Source organism: Rhea pennata, chromosome 8, assembly GCF_028389875.1.
Source record: "Rhea pennata isolate bPtePen1 chromosome 8, bPtePen1.pri, whole genome shotgun sequence".
NCBI lineage: Eukaryota > Metazoa > Chordata > Aves > Rheiformes > Rheidae > Rhea > Rhea pennata.
In genome coordinates this window covers 1,547,353-1,568,090 of record NC_084670.1, presented here as the reverse complement: position 1 = coordinate 1,568,090, position 20,738 = coordinate 1,547,353, and the positions used below count along the sequence as shown (strand labels likewise).

At 34.6% G+C, this 20,738-nt stretch overlaps 2 protein-coding genes across 2 annotated transcripts in view; both read left to right on the top strand.

Moving 5' to 3' along the window:
- Positions 1-20,738, top strand: part of SRSF11 (serine and arginine rich splicing factor 11) — a 235,526-nt gene that overhangs the window by 102,750 nt on the left and 112,038 nt on the right. The gene's annotated exons all lie outside the window — the stretch shown is intronic.
- LRRC7 (leucine rich repeat containing 7) overlaps positions 1-20,738 on the top strand; it is a 98,737-nt gene that overhangs the window by 19,566 nt on the left and 58,433 nt on the right. Inside the window, exons 6-9 of the mRNA XM_062581560.1 lie at positions 11,984-12,047; positions 15,760-15,834; positions 18,253-18,397; positions 19,468-19,540. Of these exons, the coding sequence (XP_062437544.1) occupies positions 11,984-12,047; positions 15,760-15,834; positions 18,253-18,397; positions 19,468-19,540 (357 nt within the window). The remainder of the gene's footprint in view (positions 1-11,983; positions 12,048-15,759; positions 15,835-18,252; positions 18,398-19,467; positions 19,541-20,738) is intronic.

Below are 20,738 nucleotides of genomic sequence, written 5' to 3'. Positions count from 1 at the left end.
TAATAGTAGGTATTCTACAGAGGTTAAAGTTTGCAAATCGGAAGTATCTCAACCTGTAGAGAGATACAACTCTTACGCCCATCTGTAGTTAAGACTTTATTCCAAACTAAGAAAATACACAAAATAATTTAGATGAATCAGTTCTTGCATAAATACATTGTATCTTTTGGAAGCTGCCATTTCTCTATAAATAACCATCTTGGTATAAAAACTGGCATATATCACTTTGAAGGATCTGCGGTGATTAATCAAAATACTGTTTGAAACACTGTCAGGTAAAATTATTTTATTCTTGTTCCCTATTTCAATATCACTTTACTTTGACTTTGTAAGATAATTACAAACATTTTTCAGTCTTTGCAGTGTTGGAGGACTGGAGATATGACCTTGCTTGATTCTTTAGCTTCATCTCAGCAGAAGTGAGACAATAAAAGATTCAGAAATATATTCAAACATCTGAAAACGTCACAATCAGTTACCTTTTTTCAAATATGAAATTTGCTGAATAAAAATGGTAGTTATGTCTGCTATTCCTGAAGATGAAGTGTAAAAAGCATTCTTATGACTTAAGAACTTTAGTCCTGTTGACTTCAATAACACTTTTATTCCCAAGTCCTTTTCTACTTTCAAAATCCCATTTTAGGAAGTAGATTTGGAAAAATTGTCTCAAGTGCATTGAAACTGAGAATCATGGAATGGTTGAAGTTGGAAGAGACTTCAGAGATCTAGTCTGACCCTCCATCCAAGCAGGGTCACCTAGAGCCAGTTGACCAGCACTGTGTCCAGTTGGGTTTGAATGTCTCCTAGGATGGAGATACCACAGCCCCTCTGCGCAACGTGTTCCAGTGCTCAGTCTCCCTTACTGTAAGTCTGTCTACAGGCATCTAAATATAAGCTTAAAAGCTTAACTTTGGACTGCTATTTTTTGAAATGGTATTCTACTTTCCTCCTAGGTTATTATAAAGGTGTAAACTGTTTCCCACATTTTGAGGCTTCAGATGTTTTTGTCTTTATGATGGCCTCTTTTTTCACAGTAACTCAGGTTGCATTTAATCGACCATGTTCCAAAAGACTTAGTACTTTGACAGTACATCATTAAAACTTTGCCAGTATTTTAACAAGCAGCTACCACTAAGTATCTCTCCATTAGGATGTTTAAATATATTTGCAAGAAAATGTATTCTGTCAGAATTTTTTTCTTGACAGAAATGGGGATGAAAAATTGCCTTAAGTGTTCTTGTCTAAAGTTAGTAATGGCGGTATCTCCAGTAAGAGATGTTTAAGAAGATATAACCAGAACTTTTGTACTTCAGTGATGATATACCAGTACTTCTGTTGGTATGTAGGACAATCCTGATATTACTTCATGAACTGCAATTAATGGTTCCTGTAAAAGTAGGCCTAAAACTTATGTTCATTCATTCTGTGAAAAACTAGTGTCTGATAATATAAAGCGTGTGTTGAATTATTTAGATTTGAATAATATATTTTTCTATCTGGATGAAAAGTTATTTTTAGCCAACATCTAGCAGCAGGAAACATAGAGGCTGCCTCTCTGCCATCTTCAAGATGGTGAGAGTCATATGCCAAATATTGCTGTCATTTATATGTTTAATTAAAAAGGGCTAAAATTTTACACTGTAAAAAAAACAATTTGTCAGGTACACCATTTACCAGATACCCCCTCTTTTAAGCAGAACTGGTGAGGTGATCTTTATTGCACTGACCTTAAAGTCAATTTTGCTCTGTTTAAGTAATTTTGAATTTAGATACTGCAGTGGGTCCTGAGTTCATAATTGTTAATGACGGTGGTTTTTCAAAGAATGTGGAATGATTCTTATTGTCATTATGTCATCTACGTTACACCTGTAGTACATGAAGGTGATAATTGCCTCTGACCAAATACAGACCTCATATAGCAAGATCATGGCTCTCAACAGAGCTGTGTGTAGTTTACTTGATGTGAATTTGGCATCAAGATTTAGTATTAGGATGTATTGACCCTATGACTCTAATGCATCAAAGTCATTTCCCTCAAGGAATATTAGTTTTGAAAATCACTGAAAAAAACTGTATGGTTGTTATTTGTATTTTGAATATTTTTAATCAGTTATACTTAGAAGTTTTGCAAACACAAATTTCATCTGTTCAAGTTCTTCATTGAAAGCAGTATGCGAAGATAGGTATGGAGTTCAGAAACAAGTGTTACTTGTAAATATAATAAATGCAGTTGGATGGTGAGTTTGAATGAGCATAGACCTTGGGATAATTTTTAATATTGGTGGAAGAGACATCTTGGTAAAATTTCAGTATTACCAAAATTCTGATCAAGCCACAAAAGGGCTTTGCTGTAATTGAGGGCTCAACTTGTACATTGAAGTAGAGAAAGACTAATTTCCTAGTTTCACAGGTAATACAAGATAGGTTCAAATACACTAGCAAGATGAAAGGTGGCTGTAGCAGTCCACCCTTATTTATGTTTTTATTACATTTTGATGAGGTAGCCTGATTGAATCAGAGGAAACTGAAAGTTTCAACTACTTTGTAACTTAATAACACTATGAGTGCAAAGGTAGTTAATTCTGGTCAGGAGGAAGAGGGCTGCCAAATGACTTTTTAGCTTGTTTTAGCCACTTCTTCAGCTGTTGGAAGCTTAGAATTACAGCATGCGTCCTTCGTAGTCACACACCTTACACCATCACAGCCCATTTTCTTACAGAGTAGCAGACAGCAGTTGCTTGCTTTCCTAAAAAGTCCTTCACCATGTGATTTTGGTAGAGTAGCTGCTGCTCCAGAACACTGCCTGTTCCCGGTGTTGTGAGCAAATAGCCCCCAACAGGGATCTGTAAAGAACATCTGATTACATGCCATGGGGAATGTTCTAAGATAAGGTTTGCATCAGGAAGGGCTGACTTCCAAGTAATTTAGTCCAAAAAGTAGAAATAATTGTTAACCTTGGTTTTTATTATACAAAGCTATTTGTCAGGAAGAAGGTGGAGGGATCCAGAAAGGAGAATGCAAACTAAGGAGAGAGAAAAGCAGGCTAAATGTATATATATATTTTTAAATATTTTTTTAAATTATTCATAAAGTCTTGATATTGTCAGGTGCTTTGCAGTAGATAATGAGATTTACTGTGCACTCTATTTATGTATATAATCAGTTAAACAGAAATGGATCTGAACTGAAATGTAGAATGCCCTTCCCTGATGACATTGAAAACTATGTTGGGAAAAAGATTCATGTATGAGCAAGGATCAAATTTGTGAAGTTTTCACCTTTCTATACAACCATTTGAGCAAAACTTTCCAGTTACAGAGTGATTCGTAACTGACTCCTGAACTAAAAGAACAATTTTAGAGATCTGATCTGTTTCTGCCATAAACAACATGATGGCAAACACTTAGAATCATATTTTGGAGGCAGTATTTTAAGTCAGTGGTGTTTTCTTGAAATCCTTACATTTTGCACACAAACTTTTTTCCTGAAATAGAGTGTCCGTGTGTTTTTATTCTGCCTAAATCATGAAAGGAACTCAGTTTCCAGTTTCTGTATGTAGGACTCTCTGTCTTTGTGGTGCTTTTTATTTTAACTCCTTGATAAAGAATTAGGTAAAATGACACAAGATTTCGGTGACATAGGTGAATTGGTTGTGCTTAGACACCTTCTGCACCAGCAGTTCCATCTTTTGGGCATTGAAATTGATTTTTCTCATCTTAGCATTTGAAGATGAAGAGCGTGCCCTTGCCCATCGCCTGGGAGCATACAGTGGCACGAACAGCAGAGGATGTGGAGTCCGCAGATTTTCGGGCACCAGAAATGGCAGCATCAAGAGCATCAGCACGAGTAGACTGTGTTGAGGTAGTTCTCCCAAACTATACTATGAAACTCAGTTGGTTAGAGCATGGTGCTAATAATGCCAAGGTTGCGGGTTTGATCCCCCTGTGGGCCACTTGTTTGAGGGTTGGACTAGATGATCTCCAGAGGTCCCTTCCAACCTTACCAACTCTATGATTCTATGAAACCGAAAAAATTTTGATATACAAAGGCTAATGGAGGCTGCCTCTGCAGTCCAGAATGTTGTGCAGGTTGTTTACTCCCTATTAATGAGTTGGCTACTTTTTCCATATGCTTAAGCAGAGTAATGTTGGGCAAAGTCCTGCATTTTGCGTATTTCTAATTGCCATGCAGCCAAGGCAACAGTATGCATTGTTGACTCTCTGCTCCTAATTTCTATTTGCATTAATAATGAGACTGTATAAAAGTAATAGAGAACAGCACCACAACCAACTGAGATTTTCTGGAGTTACTTAATCTTCAAAAACTTGCTTTAAACATAATTCCATGATCTCTGCTATATTCTCAGATTTGTGAGTTGATATTACAGACTGTAACATCATAAGTTCTTAAATATAATGAAAGTTGAAATGAGCATTATTTTTGATAAGTTGAAAGATATTATTATTATTCATACTATTATAAATACTTTATCTGTTACATATTTCAGTCTGTGTGTGACAATATTTTGTATCCTCAGAATTAATTTTACTTAAACATATTCTGTTTATTTTGAAGACTAGGTAATATATAGGTTCAGTAATTCATGAAAGATTAATTTATTCTTGCAGTTCTTTTACTTTATACAGCACATGTATTGTTTTCTATACTAGCAATGATATACATTGTTTTGAGGTTCATTTAAAACTACTCCAGAGATTTTTGTGTGATCTATAAAGTGGTGTATAGGTACACAGTTCTTTGTGATTGTAGCATGTAATGCTTTAGCCCTGGTTAAAACATAACTACTCTGCAACAGGTAAATTATTAATTTTACAATAGAAGTTGATTCAAGAATGAATTTGAATTTACATTGTAAGGTCTAAAATACTAGAATGGGAACAATCTGGATTTCACATTATTAACAACGTTGAAATAAAGGTTTTTGTGTGTAACAAAAGTGTGAGAAAATATTATTCTGAATCAATACAGCAGATATTTCTAAAAACAGCAGCATAATTGCTTTTAGTTGCTTTTAATTTCATCAGAAAGTAGTGCTATCCATTTATCATAACTAGTGTGGAAATATGATTCTGTAATTGTTGCATGAGAAAATAGATTATGTAACCCTTATAACTTTCTCTGCCTTACCTTGTAGAAGTATAACATACCAGGCACAGGCACTGCTTCTGTAGCTGTATTATATTGCATCCACAGTTGTATTTATCATTGCATAAATCTAAACATGTCTCTAATTGCTTTTTACTCATGAATATAGCTATCATAGATATTTTTGTTATTCATGAATATAGTACTTAGTATGCAGAAAAATTCAGCTATGGTTAGGAATTTGTGATAGAAGGTTTCAATAAACTTCATAATCACCATTTCAAATGTACCAGAAAACTAACCAGGATTTTGATGACCATACCATGACTTTATCAAAATAATTTCTAGTAGTTGACTCATTTATTTTTCTAGAACTGTAGAACCGAGACATTTCCTGTTTATTTACAGTGTTTACAATGTGTGGGTAACCATAGTCTAAAAAAGGCAACCAAAATGAAGAGGCGGTAACATGAGAAAGCTACATTAGCCAATATATGTGATTACAGTAAATTATAATTAATACCACTGAAATTGTATAATGTGAAATATAATTTCTGGAGTGTGAATATTGTTAATACTATTGTAAGCAATGATGATTTTTCACTAACTGTTCAATAAACTCTCTAAGCTGGTTTAAACACATTTTTCATCTTTTGTGAACCAATTTCCCTTATTGTGGAGAAAAAGCATATGTATATATATATGTGTGTGTGTGTGTGTATACATATATGTTTATATATGTGTGTGTATATATACATATATATGTATACACCTGATTCTGAACCTTTAGTGAAGTCCATGGGAAAACTCACATTTTCTTCAATAGCCAAGAATCAAATCTCTATGTAATTCCTGCAGTTACTTATGAATAGAAGAATAGATCCAAATGTGATATGGATAAGGATTTATGGGAAAATTTTGGCTGAAAGTTTTATTATCACATTAATTAAATTGCATTACATCATTTAAGCAATGAATATTTAACTGAGCATTACTCATAATTGCACCTTTCCTATTCCACCTTTATACAATGATCTCACATAAAAAATGCAATGAATCTTTTCATAAGAAAAATATAAGTAATTATATGAGGGAGATAAAAATATCACAAGGTAATGGAAAATCTCATATAATATTTCACTGGATACATTCGGTGATGTGCTTTATCTTTTGATATAGTAGCAGCTACCTGAAAGTAATCCACCTCCACAGACATTAGCTTCTAAAACTTTATTTGACTACTTTTAGAAACTATGCAAAGCAATATGTAAAGTTGTATTTAAAAAGTTGCCTTTTATGAATTTACAGTAACATACAACAAATCTTATAAAATAGAAGTTTTGGTTTTGGGCAGAGGTAGATAACAGTATGACAGATGTTCTAGAGGTTCCTGCCTTTTTTTTTTTGCTCATACTATTTTTTTTTTTTTTTTTGGCAGAACTTGATTGTAACTTAAAATTACCCATCATTTAATCTTTAAAGTGTTTCAGAGTTTCACGTTCCATATACTTATTTTCTCTATGTCTAAATAGAAAGTAAGTATATATGTAAATAACAGAGGAATATTGTTGTTTGGTTTCCAGTTCAAAGTTAGCAGGTAATTCCTCAGTGTCATGGATGTTTTTCGCATGGGCGTGGGGAAATTTAATACTAGAAGTTTTCAGAAACTTGAATATAAAAATCTTAGTGCTAGAACTGCCTATTAAAAATGTCACGTTTTCTGTTTTTCCTGTAAAGACATTGTACTACGTAATGGTTGTGAGTGTGTATAGTTGGAATAACTGAAAAATTGGTAATGTTACAAGTATAAATAACTGTTAAGTTGTAATGCTCATGTAACGTGTTGAAATACGTTTCCTGGGCTATAAAAACTTTGTATGATACTAACGAGTGAAACCTGTAGTCTAGATTTTATCAAAAGAAAAAATGAAAAGAACTCTTGTAGTGGGTCAGATGCCTTTGATAGCTTTATCGCTCAGGCTGAGTGTGCGCACTCTGACTTTAAAAAAAAAAAAAATGCTTCTAGCCTTCAGACAGATCAAATTTATTTATTTCAAGCAAAAATATTTCAATTTCCAAAACAGCAGCTGGTGAATTATGGACAAGCAAGCGTAAGCACTTTTCAAAAACCCTTCAATCCAGTCTGAAAAAAACTGATCGCCATGGATAGCACACATATAAATTATAATAAATTAATAATATTCTGTATGGTAATAAGACTGTCCTTAATAAACAAATGTTTACAATTATGAATGTAACTAATTACATCATTATGTTCAATTAATTTAAAAATTTTTATATGATATTTACAGCTTGTATCTAAATATGCCTAAGTTTAAACTAGATTAACAATCAAAACATAATCTGGAAAGTTTTCTAATACATATAATTCCTTTATTACTAGGAAGAGCAAGTTAGATTAGACAAACTTTTTCAGGATTTATGCGTAATTTAAAGAGAAAATGAGTATAAATGAACTAACTTGAGTATGTTAGAGTGTAATGAACTACTGAATTTAGCTTTTGTCTGCATTTGTAAAATTTGAATTAGATTTTGCAAGAAAGTTTTGTAGAGAAGTACAACAAAGAGGACTGGGATGTTAGAAACAATTTTAACTAGAGTTCTGGTGGAGAGTATAATGCGGTTGGGAAGCATGAATCAAGGTTTATACTATTGATGAAAAAAAGATCTGTATAGAACATACAGAAAATAATTTTCTATATAAGAATTTGTGTGCTAAGCCTTGACTGATCATAGCTATGTTCATTTGTTACTAAACATTATTGCAGAACAGTGTCTGATTTAACTCTTCTGTGTTATAGGCTTAAACTACAACATATTTTTCTATTTTCTAACTTGTAGTTAGCACTTCGTTGTTATTTTTAATTTAAGTGGTAATTCTGCAGATTACAGAAGCATATCTGTTACCCGGTCTTAATTTATGACCCTACCGTTCATTCGTTGAAGTTATACTGAAAGGTGAAGAAATTAAGCAGGTTAATCAAAGTATCTATTTAATTAAAGAGATAAAGTATACAAATTCTTAAATTTGGGAGCCAAATACTTGTTTACCTACATACTTATTGATTTTAGCTTTCTAAGTTAGATTCTTGATCTCTAGCAAGAAATACTTCAATCTGCTACTGAAGAATTGTAGTTTTGTGAAATTGCTTTTTTTCCTACTTTAGGTAATTAAATATGAATAAAATTTTTACTTAATAAATATATATTGATATTCTTTGTTCAGTTTTATCCCAACATCAGTTTTCTATAATTTTAATGACAAAAAAGTGTAAAATTTTTAGCCGTAGCATCTTTTATAACCAGTTTTAGTTCTGATAAAATCTGCAGAGATGAAATGGTTGGTGTTTTAGATCCCCATCACTTAAGACTTCTATCATTTTATACTTTCCAAATTTGCATTGAATATTTTCAAGCATACATTTTCTGCATGCAGCCGATGATGGACACATCTCACTTGAGCCTTGTCAGTTTTGAAGATTTGCTTTATATTTGCCCTTCCTAGAGATAAATGTGTGTGAGATGCTAGTATAAGAAAACAATTGTATTGTATTTCTTATGAAATGCATGCCTTTTACATTTCTCAGGTATTGTATAAGACTAAAAATTAGCATTTCATTAAAAAAAGATAAAAAATGGAAAATCTTCAAATACTATAAGCAGTAGATGATGGAAGTCAGTTTTATCATTATATTATTTGGGTTTGTAGAATTGTATCATTTTTAATAATCATTATATTTAGTATCACATAAAACACCTGTCCTGTACCTTCTTAGAAATATGTCCAAAAAAAAATCAGAAGTGGAGTCTGTCCACAGCCACAGTCTAAACACCACAGTCGTTCCGATGTGAATCCCAGCTTTGTCTCTGATCTCGCTAATGCACTAAAAACGCTCTTCAAATTTTCAAGAGATTATGAATTATGATTCTTTGATACTTTCACAAATCTAGTAAGTGTCATGCTCTCTTCTATTACTTTAGCATGGTCTATAATTTTATTTCACATTAATTTGCATAATACTGGGATCTTCTCAAAAAATTATAAAAGTCAGCTCAAACAAATGAGGGCATGTTAGACCCTGGAAAAAACAATAGCTCAGAGGAAAAAGCCATCCATCTTCCATATGTAAAAGATAAACTATGCTGGTGTCGTTTGAAATGTCTTGAAAGAAAGGATACGGAACGTATCAGCAACAAAATGAGTTTCCTTTATCTGGAGTTAGATGGATATTCTGGGCACAACTATGTAGAAACTCCAATTCAGCTATTACTCCCCCGTCTCCAGGGAACATTACTGCAGCACTGCAAAATCTGTGCAATACTTTCTTCCTCACCCCCAAGCAGCTCTGGTTTGGGGGGAGCTGGTAGATGGAGACCTGGAAGACAGCCCTGCAAGTCACTATACATCCGTGGCAAGGCAAGCAAAGGTCCAGTAATAAAAAAACAACTAACCAAAAAAAATCCTGAACTACTCTGTCTAGGATAAGTGTTCGAAAAATGAGTAAACTCTATATTGTCTAAATCAGCAGTAGAAAACATGATGCGCTGCTTTTACTCATAGTGGCACCATGGGACCATGCTAGTAGCGTGCTAAATTTTGCAGACCGTGCTGGGCTGTTTCCTACACAAGTGTCATTCATAAAGCGTTAGGAAAAGTAATCTTACTGTCTTTTCCTATTTCAGTAGCTGTGATTAATGTGATTTGTATTACTGAACAATGATTAAAAGTTTAGTTTCTGAGGACATGAATAATCATCTAAATTGAATTTTGCTTTTTTAGTGAGTATCAGGGACTTGTCATTAAGCAGTGTTTGGTCTCAGTGAGACAAAACCACTCTAGCTACAATCAGTTCATATTTTGAAAATGTCTTTAAAATGTGGGAACAGAAATTTAAATTATTTTTAGATGAAATTTGAGATACTTTGAAAAATTTAAGTAGTTCAAGTTCTGCCAAGTGTGATTAAGCATGATTACAGAAGTAGATGTCCATAGTTTGTGATGAGTAGAAATGTTGGGATCACAACCTCTCTTTATATTAACATACATTGCAATCAAATACTGCTTTACTTTCTAACTTTGATCGATCAAACCCCCCCTAAAATCCAGACTTCGCAAAGCGTAATGTAAAAAATCCTTCTTTCAGGGCTATGCTCATTGTCTCTCAATGACTTCTGTATCAAATGTACTCTTTGTTCAGTTAAACTCCTGTTTCTCTGTATGTGAATCCTGCCAAGTCAATCATCAACAGCAGAAATAGATCATTTCTGAGCAAATTTTTGACTCCATTGTTTGACTCCACTGCACCGTTATTTGGTATAGTGTAAGCATCTTTAATTCTTGTATGGGTATAATTGATATGAGTGTAAAAAGTCTATTAATAATGCACAACAAAAAATGAAACCAGTTGTCTAATTAAAAGTGTTAAGAAATAGTGCACTCTGTACTTTTCAGTGCGTCAAAGCTATTCCTTTACGGGTGAATAGGGAGCAGATATGTTGGGTGCCACTTGTGGATTGTGCTGTTTTTTGGATTAGGATCAACTTTGAATACCTCAGAAGGCTTCTGAACTGGCTATTCCTGTTAGTAATAAATTCTTTAATTATTTGTATCCTCTTTCTTACTGCCACTGCTAACAAAATTGGTAGCTCCTTAGAGCATGTTATTCTACCAGGGCTTAAAGAGGAGTCCTCCAGTACCGGTAATACCTTGTTCCAATTTTATTCACTTCTATTCTTGCTCCTTGCAGCCCCTTCCTGCGTAATGCATGGTCAGTATTAGCTCTGGGGTCGTTCCCGTGTGACCCACTCCTGCCTGACTCTCGTAATGCTGTGGGGAAGGCTACGCTGCTTTGGTTACTCGCGCTGCGCCGCGTGCGCGCGGTCTTCTGCGGCAGAGGCCGTGTGAGGCCTTTGCTGCCCTCGGAGGAAGCGCGGCCGCGAGGGCGCTCTGGGGCAGGCGGCTGCCGGCAGGGAGCACCGCCTTCACCCGGCCTCGCAAAGCGCCTCGCGTCGCGCCGGCTCCCTGGCGCGCTCCTGTGCCGTGAGCTGCGCGGAGAGAGCAGGGCTTGGCAGCAAACCAAAACTTTGATTCTCAGATTGTTCGTTTAATTAGAAATCTGTATCCCGATGCTTATCTATTCACTGGGATAGATTTTTCCTAGACTACTGTCAGGCAGCAAGTATCACTGGGTACCCCTGCACGCCACTGCTTCTCAGTGGGACTGTTGGTTTGCAAGTGGAACGGTAGATGTGCGTCAGGTCACCCATACTACAGCGGAGTAATGAGATAATCGCCAAAGAGAAGGGGACCCACTTCAGCTCAGGACAATCCCCTAAACCAACGCAGATACTCCAGACAAGCCCATCTCAGCCTGATTTGTTCAGTGTGTAGGCTTTTACTGGCCTTTTTCACAAAAATGTTTTGCCTCATGACTACAGTTTTAGGGAGGCAACAACCATACTTCATACTTCTACTATAAAAACCCAAAATACTTTCTGGTGCTGTATAAACAAGCTAATCACAAATTGTAAAATTTATATTAAAGATGTGACAATATATATTACTTTCAGTTGCTTATACATATAACGTGTTTCTTGAGCAACTATGCTAAATTATACCAAGATTTTGTTTATTTTCATGCTAAAATAATTGTTGCTAGCTTTTTTAGTTCAAGAACTCCAGCTATTATGTCTTAAAGATGAAGTATATTGTTTCTAGTTGCATCAATGTGAATCTGATGGAATTATTTTTATAATTACAATGTTGTCTGAGCTTTATTCTTAAGTGAGTGAGAGGAAAATCTGACCCATGGTTTCCAAGTAGAAATTTCATCTTACATATTCTAATCTGTTACAGGTCAATGCACAAACTGACTCAGCTGGAGAGACTTGATTTGGGCAATAATGAATTTTCTGAACTGGTAAGAAATACATCATTTTTTAGTAGATTGCCAGTGTGTTTGGGCCCTCTGCCCATGGGGGATTATACTTTTACTTAAAAGGTATTATGGTATTGTGACTATATGTTGTGATTGCACTTGCTTTTAGAAGATTTGCTATAGTTCATGAGGTAGATACTGATATTGTAATCATCTGCTTCACCTACATCAAGCTTCTGCACTTCAGATCAAGTTGCAGATGACTCTCACTTTCAGCCAGTTGCTGATGTTGGAATACTTCAGCGTGAGATGAATTGGTAATCTCATTATGAATACTTGTATTAACTATGTCTTAATCTCTTAAAACCTATCATTACATCCTGTACAAGTTAGAAGTTTCTATGGGCAGAAGTAAATCTTTGACACCATAAGCAGTTTCAGTAATGCTCTTAAGTACTTGAAAGTCATACAGGAATCTCTTGTCTCAGTTTCTCCCTATGTCACCTTTGAGATGTGAATTCATTTCCTTGAGATTTAGCAACTTTTGGAAATTTTTCCTAGTTTCAGTGTAAAATTACTGTTCCCTTAAAGTTTCTTTCTGCTCCATCTAAAGGATGAGACACTTCTCAGAAACAGCATGAGGGTGTTTAAACTGATGGGTTTTAAGCCATGCCTAATTAGGAGAACCTGACTTTATCCTGCAGGAACTGTAAAGGTGTTAAGAGAAGTAAAACTTACCAAAACTACTACCGCATCGTGTTTCAGACCTATCAGTGCTTGGGCTGTTCAGGAGGGCTTTTGTTTTTGTAAGAAAACAAATCAATGGTGTGAAACTCGCTGCATGGATATGGCAGTGTGATTTATGAACTGTTGCTCTGATTGTGAAATAAATGTCTGTATGTGACTTGTCCACTGGCAGCCTATCCAGTGACAACCACCGCCTGTGGAACTGAGCTGTGTTCCCTCTGGGATCACAGCAGCACACCCTGTAACACTAGTGCTTCTGAATTGGACCTTACTATTCTATTAGCGTGATATTTCTTGTAATTTTAATTTGAATTAAGATAATGTCAGTTAAACAAATTCTGAAGACTCTTCTAGCTGTAGCAAAGCTCTGGCAAGGAGTCTACATTGGGTTTGTATACAGTGCTCTATCTTCTACCATTATGGTTATAACTCTGATAATATTTAGGAGTTCATAGTGTTACATAGGAGAAACTAAGTTTTTTTTAACTCAGACTTTTAATTAGAAGTTATTTTTATTTTGCATAGAACAGAATTTTTCAGAAGTGTTCTTTGGGATTTTGATCCACAAAAATATCTCAAGTTTCTGAAGGTCAGAGTGTGGGTTTTGTGGGAACTGATTCTGTAGTCTTTGCTTTAAATCAGTTCAACCTCATTCTCCATTTTTCCATTGTAGCATACTGTTCTGTGAGAAGCATAAATCAGGAGTCCCACAGCCCCATGCTGCTGTTAGGGCCAGAGTCCCTGAGTGGACTGCTTTTTCAGGAAACTGGTCCAAAAACATGTGAATGAGAACAAAATGCCAGATCTGAAATGGACCAACAGGCAAAGCAGCAGCGTGTCTATACAAAGATGTCATAGGAAAAGTGATGCTAGTTTAAATGAAGGTCTCGTGGGAAAGGGATTGTTAGGGGGTCTTGTTTTCATGTATTTTGAAAATATGATTTAGTTTCTAATAGAAACTTGTTTATTATCAGAGTCAAATACTACACAGAACTGTGTTGTGTGGAAAAGTTTGATTTCTTCTTTGAAAGTCCATCCCTGTCAGCACTGCACTGGGAGGCCCTGTGCTCTTCATACAGGCAATCTCATTCAGTAGTTATGGGATTAAGGTTCAAGATAGTTGCAAAAATGAAGTTACTCTGTTCATTAATTTTCTTGAAACAAGTGTATTCAATCATGTGATAGATACTTGGGTTTAAAATAGAAATTGGCACATCCTAAAGAGCAGCCACATTCAAGTGATTTAATGTAATCAAGGAAGGGAATCTAATCTGTGACATGGGTTTCAGGGAAAACTAGAGCATTAAGTAACAATTTATGGGGCAAGTTAATCAATTTATGGGGCAAGGGTTTTAAATTTTCCGATCTTCAAGTGTCAAAAAACGGCACCAGACAAATGATAAACAGCACTCTTAGTGCCTCAGCCTGAAGGGAAGGGGGAAACCTAGTGTGGTTATTTTCAAAGTTTCGTGAGTCTGGTCTCAGTAGCAGAAAGGCTTCAAAACAAATTTTGAAAAAGAATAGTTAAAGGCATGGAGAAAAAAGAAAAGAAGGTAAAATGTAATGTGCCTTTATCAAAGGTTAATATCAGATTAATTGTCAATCTATGTGGAAAATGGAAATATTTTTGCATAATACATCGGCAGAAGTATTTCTAACAAAGACAAAGAAGAAGGTTTCAATACCATTTATGGAGACACTGATGAGATGTCATGTGGATTAAGGTACACCGTAATCCATACTCAAGAAATATCAAATCAAATGGTATTTGATTTGAGAGGAAGTTTTTTTCCTAGAAAACTAAAGTTGAGAAAGAGAATCATCGTTATCTATGATAACCTCATTCAGTAAATACGCTGGAGAAAGAAAGAACCACTGATCATGACAACAAATAGTATAGAATGACCGTCAATAGATTTAGCCTAGAAGTTAGGAGTGATTTTAACCATGGAAGGGCAACAAAATTTCAATAAGGATAGCTGAGGCAAAATAGTGATTAATCATTTCTTAATAGAAACATGTTACTGCACGTAAAACTGAAGGTTAGCAAGTATCTTCCTATCAATGTATCCAGGAGGAGCTCCTCCCATAATGTACGATATGACTTTGGTCAACAGGAACTACTGGCTGTAACTATGGTTGTATTTATCTTGGGAATTACAACATTCCAAGGTAGTTTGACCACAGGAGATTATTAGAGGTCTCTCTTAAGGTGCAGTGTTGTCAGGCAGACACATTTTTTTTCAGCTTTGTTAAAATAATTCTAGTGGAATAGTACTCTGAACATCAAAAATGCTAGAATCTGATTCAGTCTGATCCAAATAAAATATTTAATTCGTGTTTCTGGCAAAATTTGAAAAAATCTTCTAACACTTCACAGAACTAAGGCAAACTGAAAGTCTTATTTTACATGTGAAAGTAGTGTTTCATGAAAAACAGAAACACTACTTAGGCTGAAACATCAAAATATTTGCAGCCTGATAATTCTTGATTTTCACAGCTGTACTGAATGGAAAATGATTTTTGGAATTGCTTTTTTCCAGTGTCTCTCACTAACATCCTCTAATATTGAAAAGAATAGAACATCCTAGATTAAAGCTTAATATTACTGTGATTTTGAGGCTTGATCTTTGCATGCTGCTGTTTTGAACTACTGAATATGACAATTGCAGCCATTAAATCGTAATATGAGGTGTATCCTGGAAAGCATTCAGGACTCTGCCTGTGTTAAGCTATTTTTGAGACTATAAATTATGCAAAAGGCAGAGTTAGCATGTGCTGCAAGATGAGATTTGTCTTTCTTTTCAATGACACTCCACAGTTCTCACTTCTCTTAATCCAGTTGATAAACTGGATATTGCCAATGAACTATTTGGAGTTGTTAAATTTCTGACTCTCTGATGTGAGTTATAAAAAGGGAGGATGACCAGAGTATCTTTGGGGAAGGGAGAGAGAGGGTGGGAAAATGTTATTAACTGTCCATAATACTGTCTGTTCTTTTTCTCAGCCTGAGGTTCTGGAACAAATACAAAATCTAAAGGAACTGTGGATGGATAATAATTCTTTGCAAATACTACCTGGGGTATGAACATTTATTTTATGCAATCAAATTCTTGTGTGATATAATGAAATACATACCTTGCAGTAAATAATAGCATTTGCAAGTATGAGTACATATTTCTAGTTAAAATTGTCATTAGTTATCAAGAAACAAAAGCCTCAGCGTGGCCTTTCGTGTGAAAACCTTTTTATGTTGGTGGTGTTAAATGATAGTATCCAAATGGACATGTGACTGTTTTATTCAACACTTGCATAGTTTCCATTGTGAGGGGAAATTATTTACTCTTCATTTCTCAGTCACCATGGATTACCTAAGTATTTTATAAAACACTAGATTAGTTTTAAAAAAGAAGAGAAAATATTAAGTAATCTAATTAAAGTAATGGATGGTGTATACAGATTCTACTATACCAAAAAACTAAAAATAAAACTAAAAACAATTCTGAGGCAGTGGAATGAAGATCTATTCCTTTAGAAAACTGTCTTTTTAAAAATGGGATAATGAATATTAAAAACTCTAGACATCATGGTCATAGATAGATACTAGAATTGTTTCTCAGTTGTTGCTGCTCTACACTATAATTCTGATTTTCAGTTTTTATTGTCATAATTATTTGAGAGTATCAGTTTAAAATGCCTACACCGATTATGATAGTCAAAAGGAATCCCTTGTTATTAAAATTTTATCACACAGGCAACTGATTTTGTTTCTCAATAATGTGTTTCATTGGTGCAGGAAAAATCTATCACTAAAGCTTTGTATCATAAATGCGCTTACGTATTATAAGAAAAATACTTAACTTTGAACATTTATTAATCAAAATTCACTTTTCTAAATTGTCAAATGTTTTTCATCTTAAATAAATTGTGTTTATTTCTTGTTTTCTGTTGAGCAAATTTTTTGCATGGAAAATGATCATTTTCACTTACACTCCAAAATATCCACTTTTTGAATGCTTTGTTAGTGAAAAACAAGCTGAAGTTGAAAGCATTTGCCAAATCTAAAATCAGCTGGATATCAAGATCAAGCATTTTAATCATTATTTTATTTCCTTTTAATTTCACAATGAAATTGTTTGGTGAATGTGTTCCAAACCCACTCCTGCTGCGCTATCACAGTTCCTAGAGAAGGCATTTAGAATTAAAGGTGTTCCTTAGATCATGGCAGTGGGCTCCCAAAGAATGGAGTTATTTTATGTGAATAAATTATGTTTACTGAATCTGATCCTAGTAAGACTCTAGGTGATTCTTTATAAAAGCCTTCCCCAAAACAATAGGTTAAAAAACAGTCATGTTAATTTTAAGTTTTAACTTTCAAAAATAGAAAAAACAATACAGACTGAAAATTGATCTTAAGATCTAGAGATGTGCCAGGTTTCCAGTGCTGATCAATTGGTTAAAAAAGTGGTCTGTACCAGAAATAAAACAAAAAATGCATTCAAATATTAGTGTAGGTAGAATGGAAAAGTTGGGATGAAAGGGAGGATTTCCTTTTTACAACTCAGGTCTGATGACAGATAATATCACAGAATTACAGGTCCTTTTGTTGATTTTCTTGGTGAACTTTCATGTCAGGAGTGAGGTAACAGTCTTGTAATAACTGATCAAGAAGCAGATTGCTTCTGCAGTCGGTGGTGCAGACAGTCCTAGTTTAAATTGCTGATTCAAAACCCACTGGTCCCCAGTAGTTTATTAAAAATAACTGTGTCAGGCTTCAGACTCTTAAAAGCAAAATTGTTCTTAAGAGAAATCAAGGAGGATTTCTTATCATAAACATGTTGCTCATTGATGTTTTCACTGCAGCTTAAACACTGTGTTTTTGAAGTGGATGGACTCTTAGTCTTGAACTCTCATAATTGAACTGTGAATATTTGAAGTCTCATTTTAGATTTGCAAAATTCAGACAATGAATTTGACACAGAAAATCGCTCTGTACATGTCTAGCCTTAGTGACATTAGGGACTGCCGGTATGAATGTAAGTGAACTGTGAGTACATTTCCTTTGGATCTGTGGCCAGCTGAAGAAATAATGCAGCTTTATGACTTCAGAATGCAAATTTTCAGCAGATCTAATTGAATCTTGAAGACATGGCTTAGTTGGTATGTGTCATTTAGCTTGGTATAACTGAGATGTGGAATTAAAGACTAGTTTAACAATGATGAACAGCATTTTAAAGGGCCTTAGAATTATCACACTATCTTTTTAAAACATGGAGAAAGTTTTTCAGCTCTGCCCCATATGTCAACCTTTTCTCTTACAATTACCTGAACAAGAGTGCTATTAGACCATTATAGATAGTACTTCAGTGAAATAAATCTTGGAAAAAGCATACTGAGATAACTAAGTATAAACCTGTATTACTATTGTCTTGTTAATTAAAAAAAATTGTCACGCAGTGTATATCTGTTCAACTTAAACTGTTTGTATCATGCTATTAAGTCTATAGGGAAGTTAAAGCAGCTGGTGTATCTGGATATGTCAAAAAACAGGATAGAAACTGTCGATTTGGACATATCAGGGTGCGAAGGACTTGAAGATCTCCTATTGTCATCCAATATGTTGCAGCAACTGCCAGACTCCATAGGTGAGAAAAGCCCATGCTGTCTTGTAATGTTTTACAATCAAGGATTTTATTTATGTCTTTTCAGGAGTGATGAAACTTAATTATACACCTGGAACAAGAAATTCTACTAAATTCCAAAGGAGTCTGAAACATCTGATACCTGGGCAGTCATAAAGAGCATTTTGAAAGTCAGAATAAAGATCTGATCTAGCCATGGGCATGATCTTACCTAAATTTAAAAGTAGATATAATACTGATTATCTGAACAGAGTTAAAGCCTTATAAGAATGTATCACTTTAAGTTACAATAATATAATTCCAAATAGGAGCATTTAGCAAAGAAATAGGTCATATTTCATTTCATTTCTGTTTTGACTATCTTACATATATAGAATTTCTGGCTTATTATTTCTAGAACATGTAGAATTTGTGGAAGTGACTGTATATCACTCTATATGACTAGATATTTCATTGCTGTCTTGATCTCCTATCAAGGAGATTTTTTTCTTCAGAAGCACTGGGATCTTTCCCTTCTTCTATTGCTTTCAATACATGAGCCCACAAGATCATTATCATCATTTTCATTAAGTTCATCCAATTTTAAACTAATCTACTCAAAATTCCAATATGTATTGCTTACTAGTAATACTGCACTGCATGAGTGTTACTAGATGTATTTTACAGGTATTTTCCATTTCAGTCTTGTATAATACCTTAGCATCAGGACTCCAGTTTTTGCATTCTGCAATCCTCTGATGTACATATGCAGATTGATTTTAGAGTGTATTTAACTTCAGTACAAAAGTAATAAATATTTTCATTTTGAATTACACTTTCTTGCAATGAGTTATACTCAGTTCTTATTTCCAAACTCCAATTACTGAATGGGAATCAGATTTAACTGAAGCAAAACATCTGTCCTAAACAGATGTTTTCTAAAACCCAAATATAAATTATTTAGTATGAGATTTTCTTTGAGGTGTTTGTTTAAGGATATTTATAGCAAATAAGAGAAGATTAATGTGAAATATTCTTCTATTACTTCTTTCTGCTGTGCACATGTCACTAAAACATTCTGATCTGTTTTGTAGGACTGTTGAAAAGGCTTACAACTTTAAAAGTTGATGACAATCAGCTTACAGTTCTGCCAAATGCAATTGGAAAGTGAGTATCAGTCAGATTTTTAACATTAAGAAAAATGTGGTTTTTTTCTTGCACTATGTTTTTTTTTCTGAAATCAAAAATGAGAAGAAATACTGAATTATGAAATAATTTCAAAATATGTGCTAATAACCAGCTTAAAGCAGTTTATATTTGGAGCAACTTCATTAGTTCTGTGAACTTATACTGGCATAAGTGTAGGAAGATGAAATGTATCATAATTTCCAAGACAAAGAACAAAGAGGTATTTTCTGTATGAATCACTTGCAATTCAGATGATTAGAGCAACCAAAGTAGAAGAAATATAAGCATTGGGGAATATGTCTGTTTCCATAGCAACACCCAGTACTTGATGCTGAAAAGAAAATGGCTGTAAACCTCATGTATGAAAATTTCTTAAGGTACTGAAGTAGCTTGAATGAAAAAGTGACAATTTCATAGATATGCATACCAAAATGTGAAAGATTGTGTAAGTAATCCTGTTGCAATATGCTCTGATGATGCCCTTTAGCAATCGTTTTGTAAGACATTACGTGATCACTGGTACAAAATTCTGTCGTATACTTCTGCCTGTAGAGCTTTCCTCTACAGTCCTGGGCGTACTGCTAAATGAAATCTAATTTATTGTAAAATTCAAGACTGATTCTAGCCTTTTTCTGAAACAATATAAAGAATCGCTTTCTGCCAAGTATGTCACTTTGACACATATCCCTTCCTGGCAGAAAGTATATTTAATATTGGCATTTGTAAGATGCCACTTCCTCTACATATTTTACTCTGAAATGCAATATAAACTGACATTTGGAAAACCGTTAGAATACGTGGTCCCTGGCCACCTCCTGCAGCTCTAGCTCTTGTGTTTTCATCATCTTCACACCAGCAGTAGTACTCATGCAGAAGAAACTGAGTTCAGTTGAAGAAATGGTTAGTTGTCTGTCTGGTGTGACTCAACACATGCTCATACAAATGCTCTGCTGTCAGCACAAAATGTGGGGAAAGGCGAAGGTGATGCCTTTTGGCATCCTTGAGCACAGTTCCACTGCGACTCTGTACAAACAGTTCAAAAACTGCTCTCTCTCGGCAAGCTCTAGCTCAGGAAGCTATACTTGATGAGAGGTATTTTTGTTAAGCCATGACTTTTCTGAGGCTTCCAAAGTTAAAGCCTTCAGTTGGACTTGTCCAGGAATATGATGGTATTCAC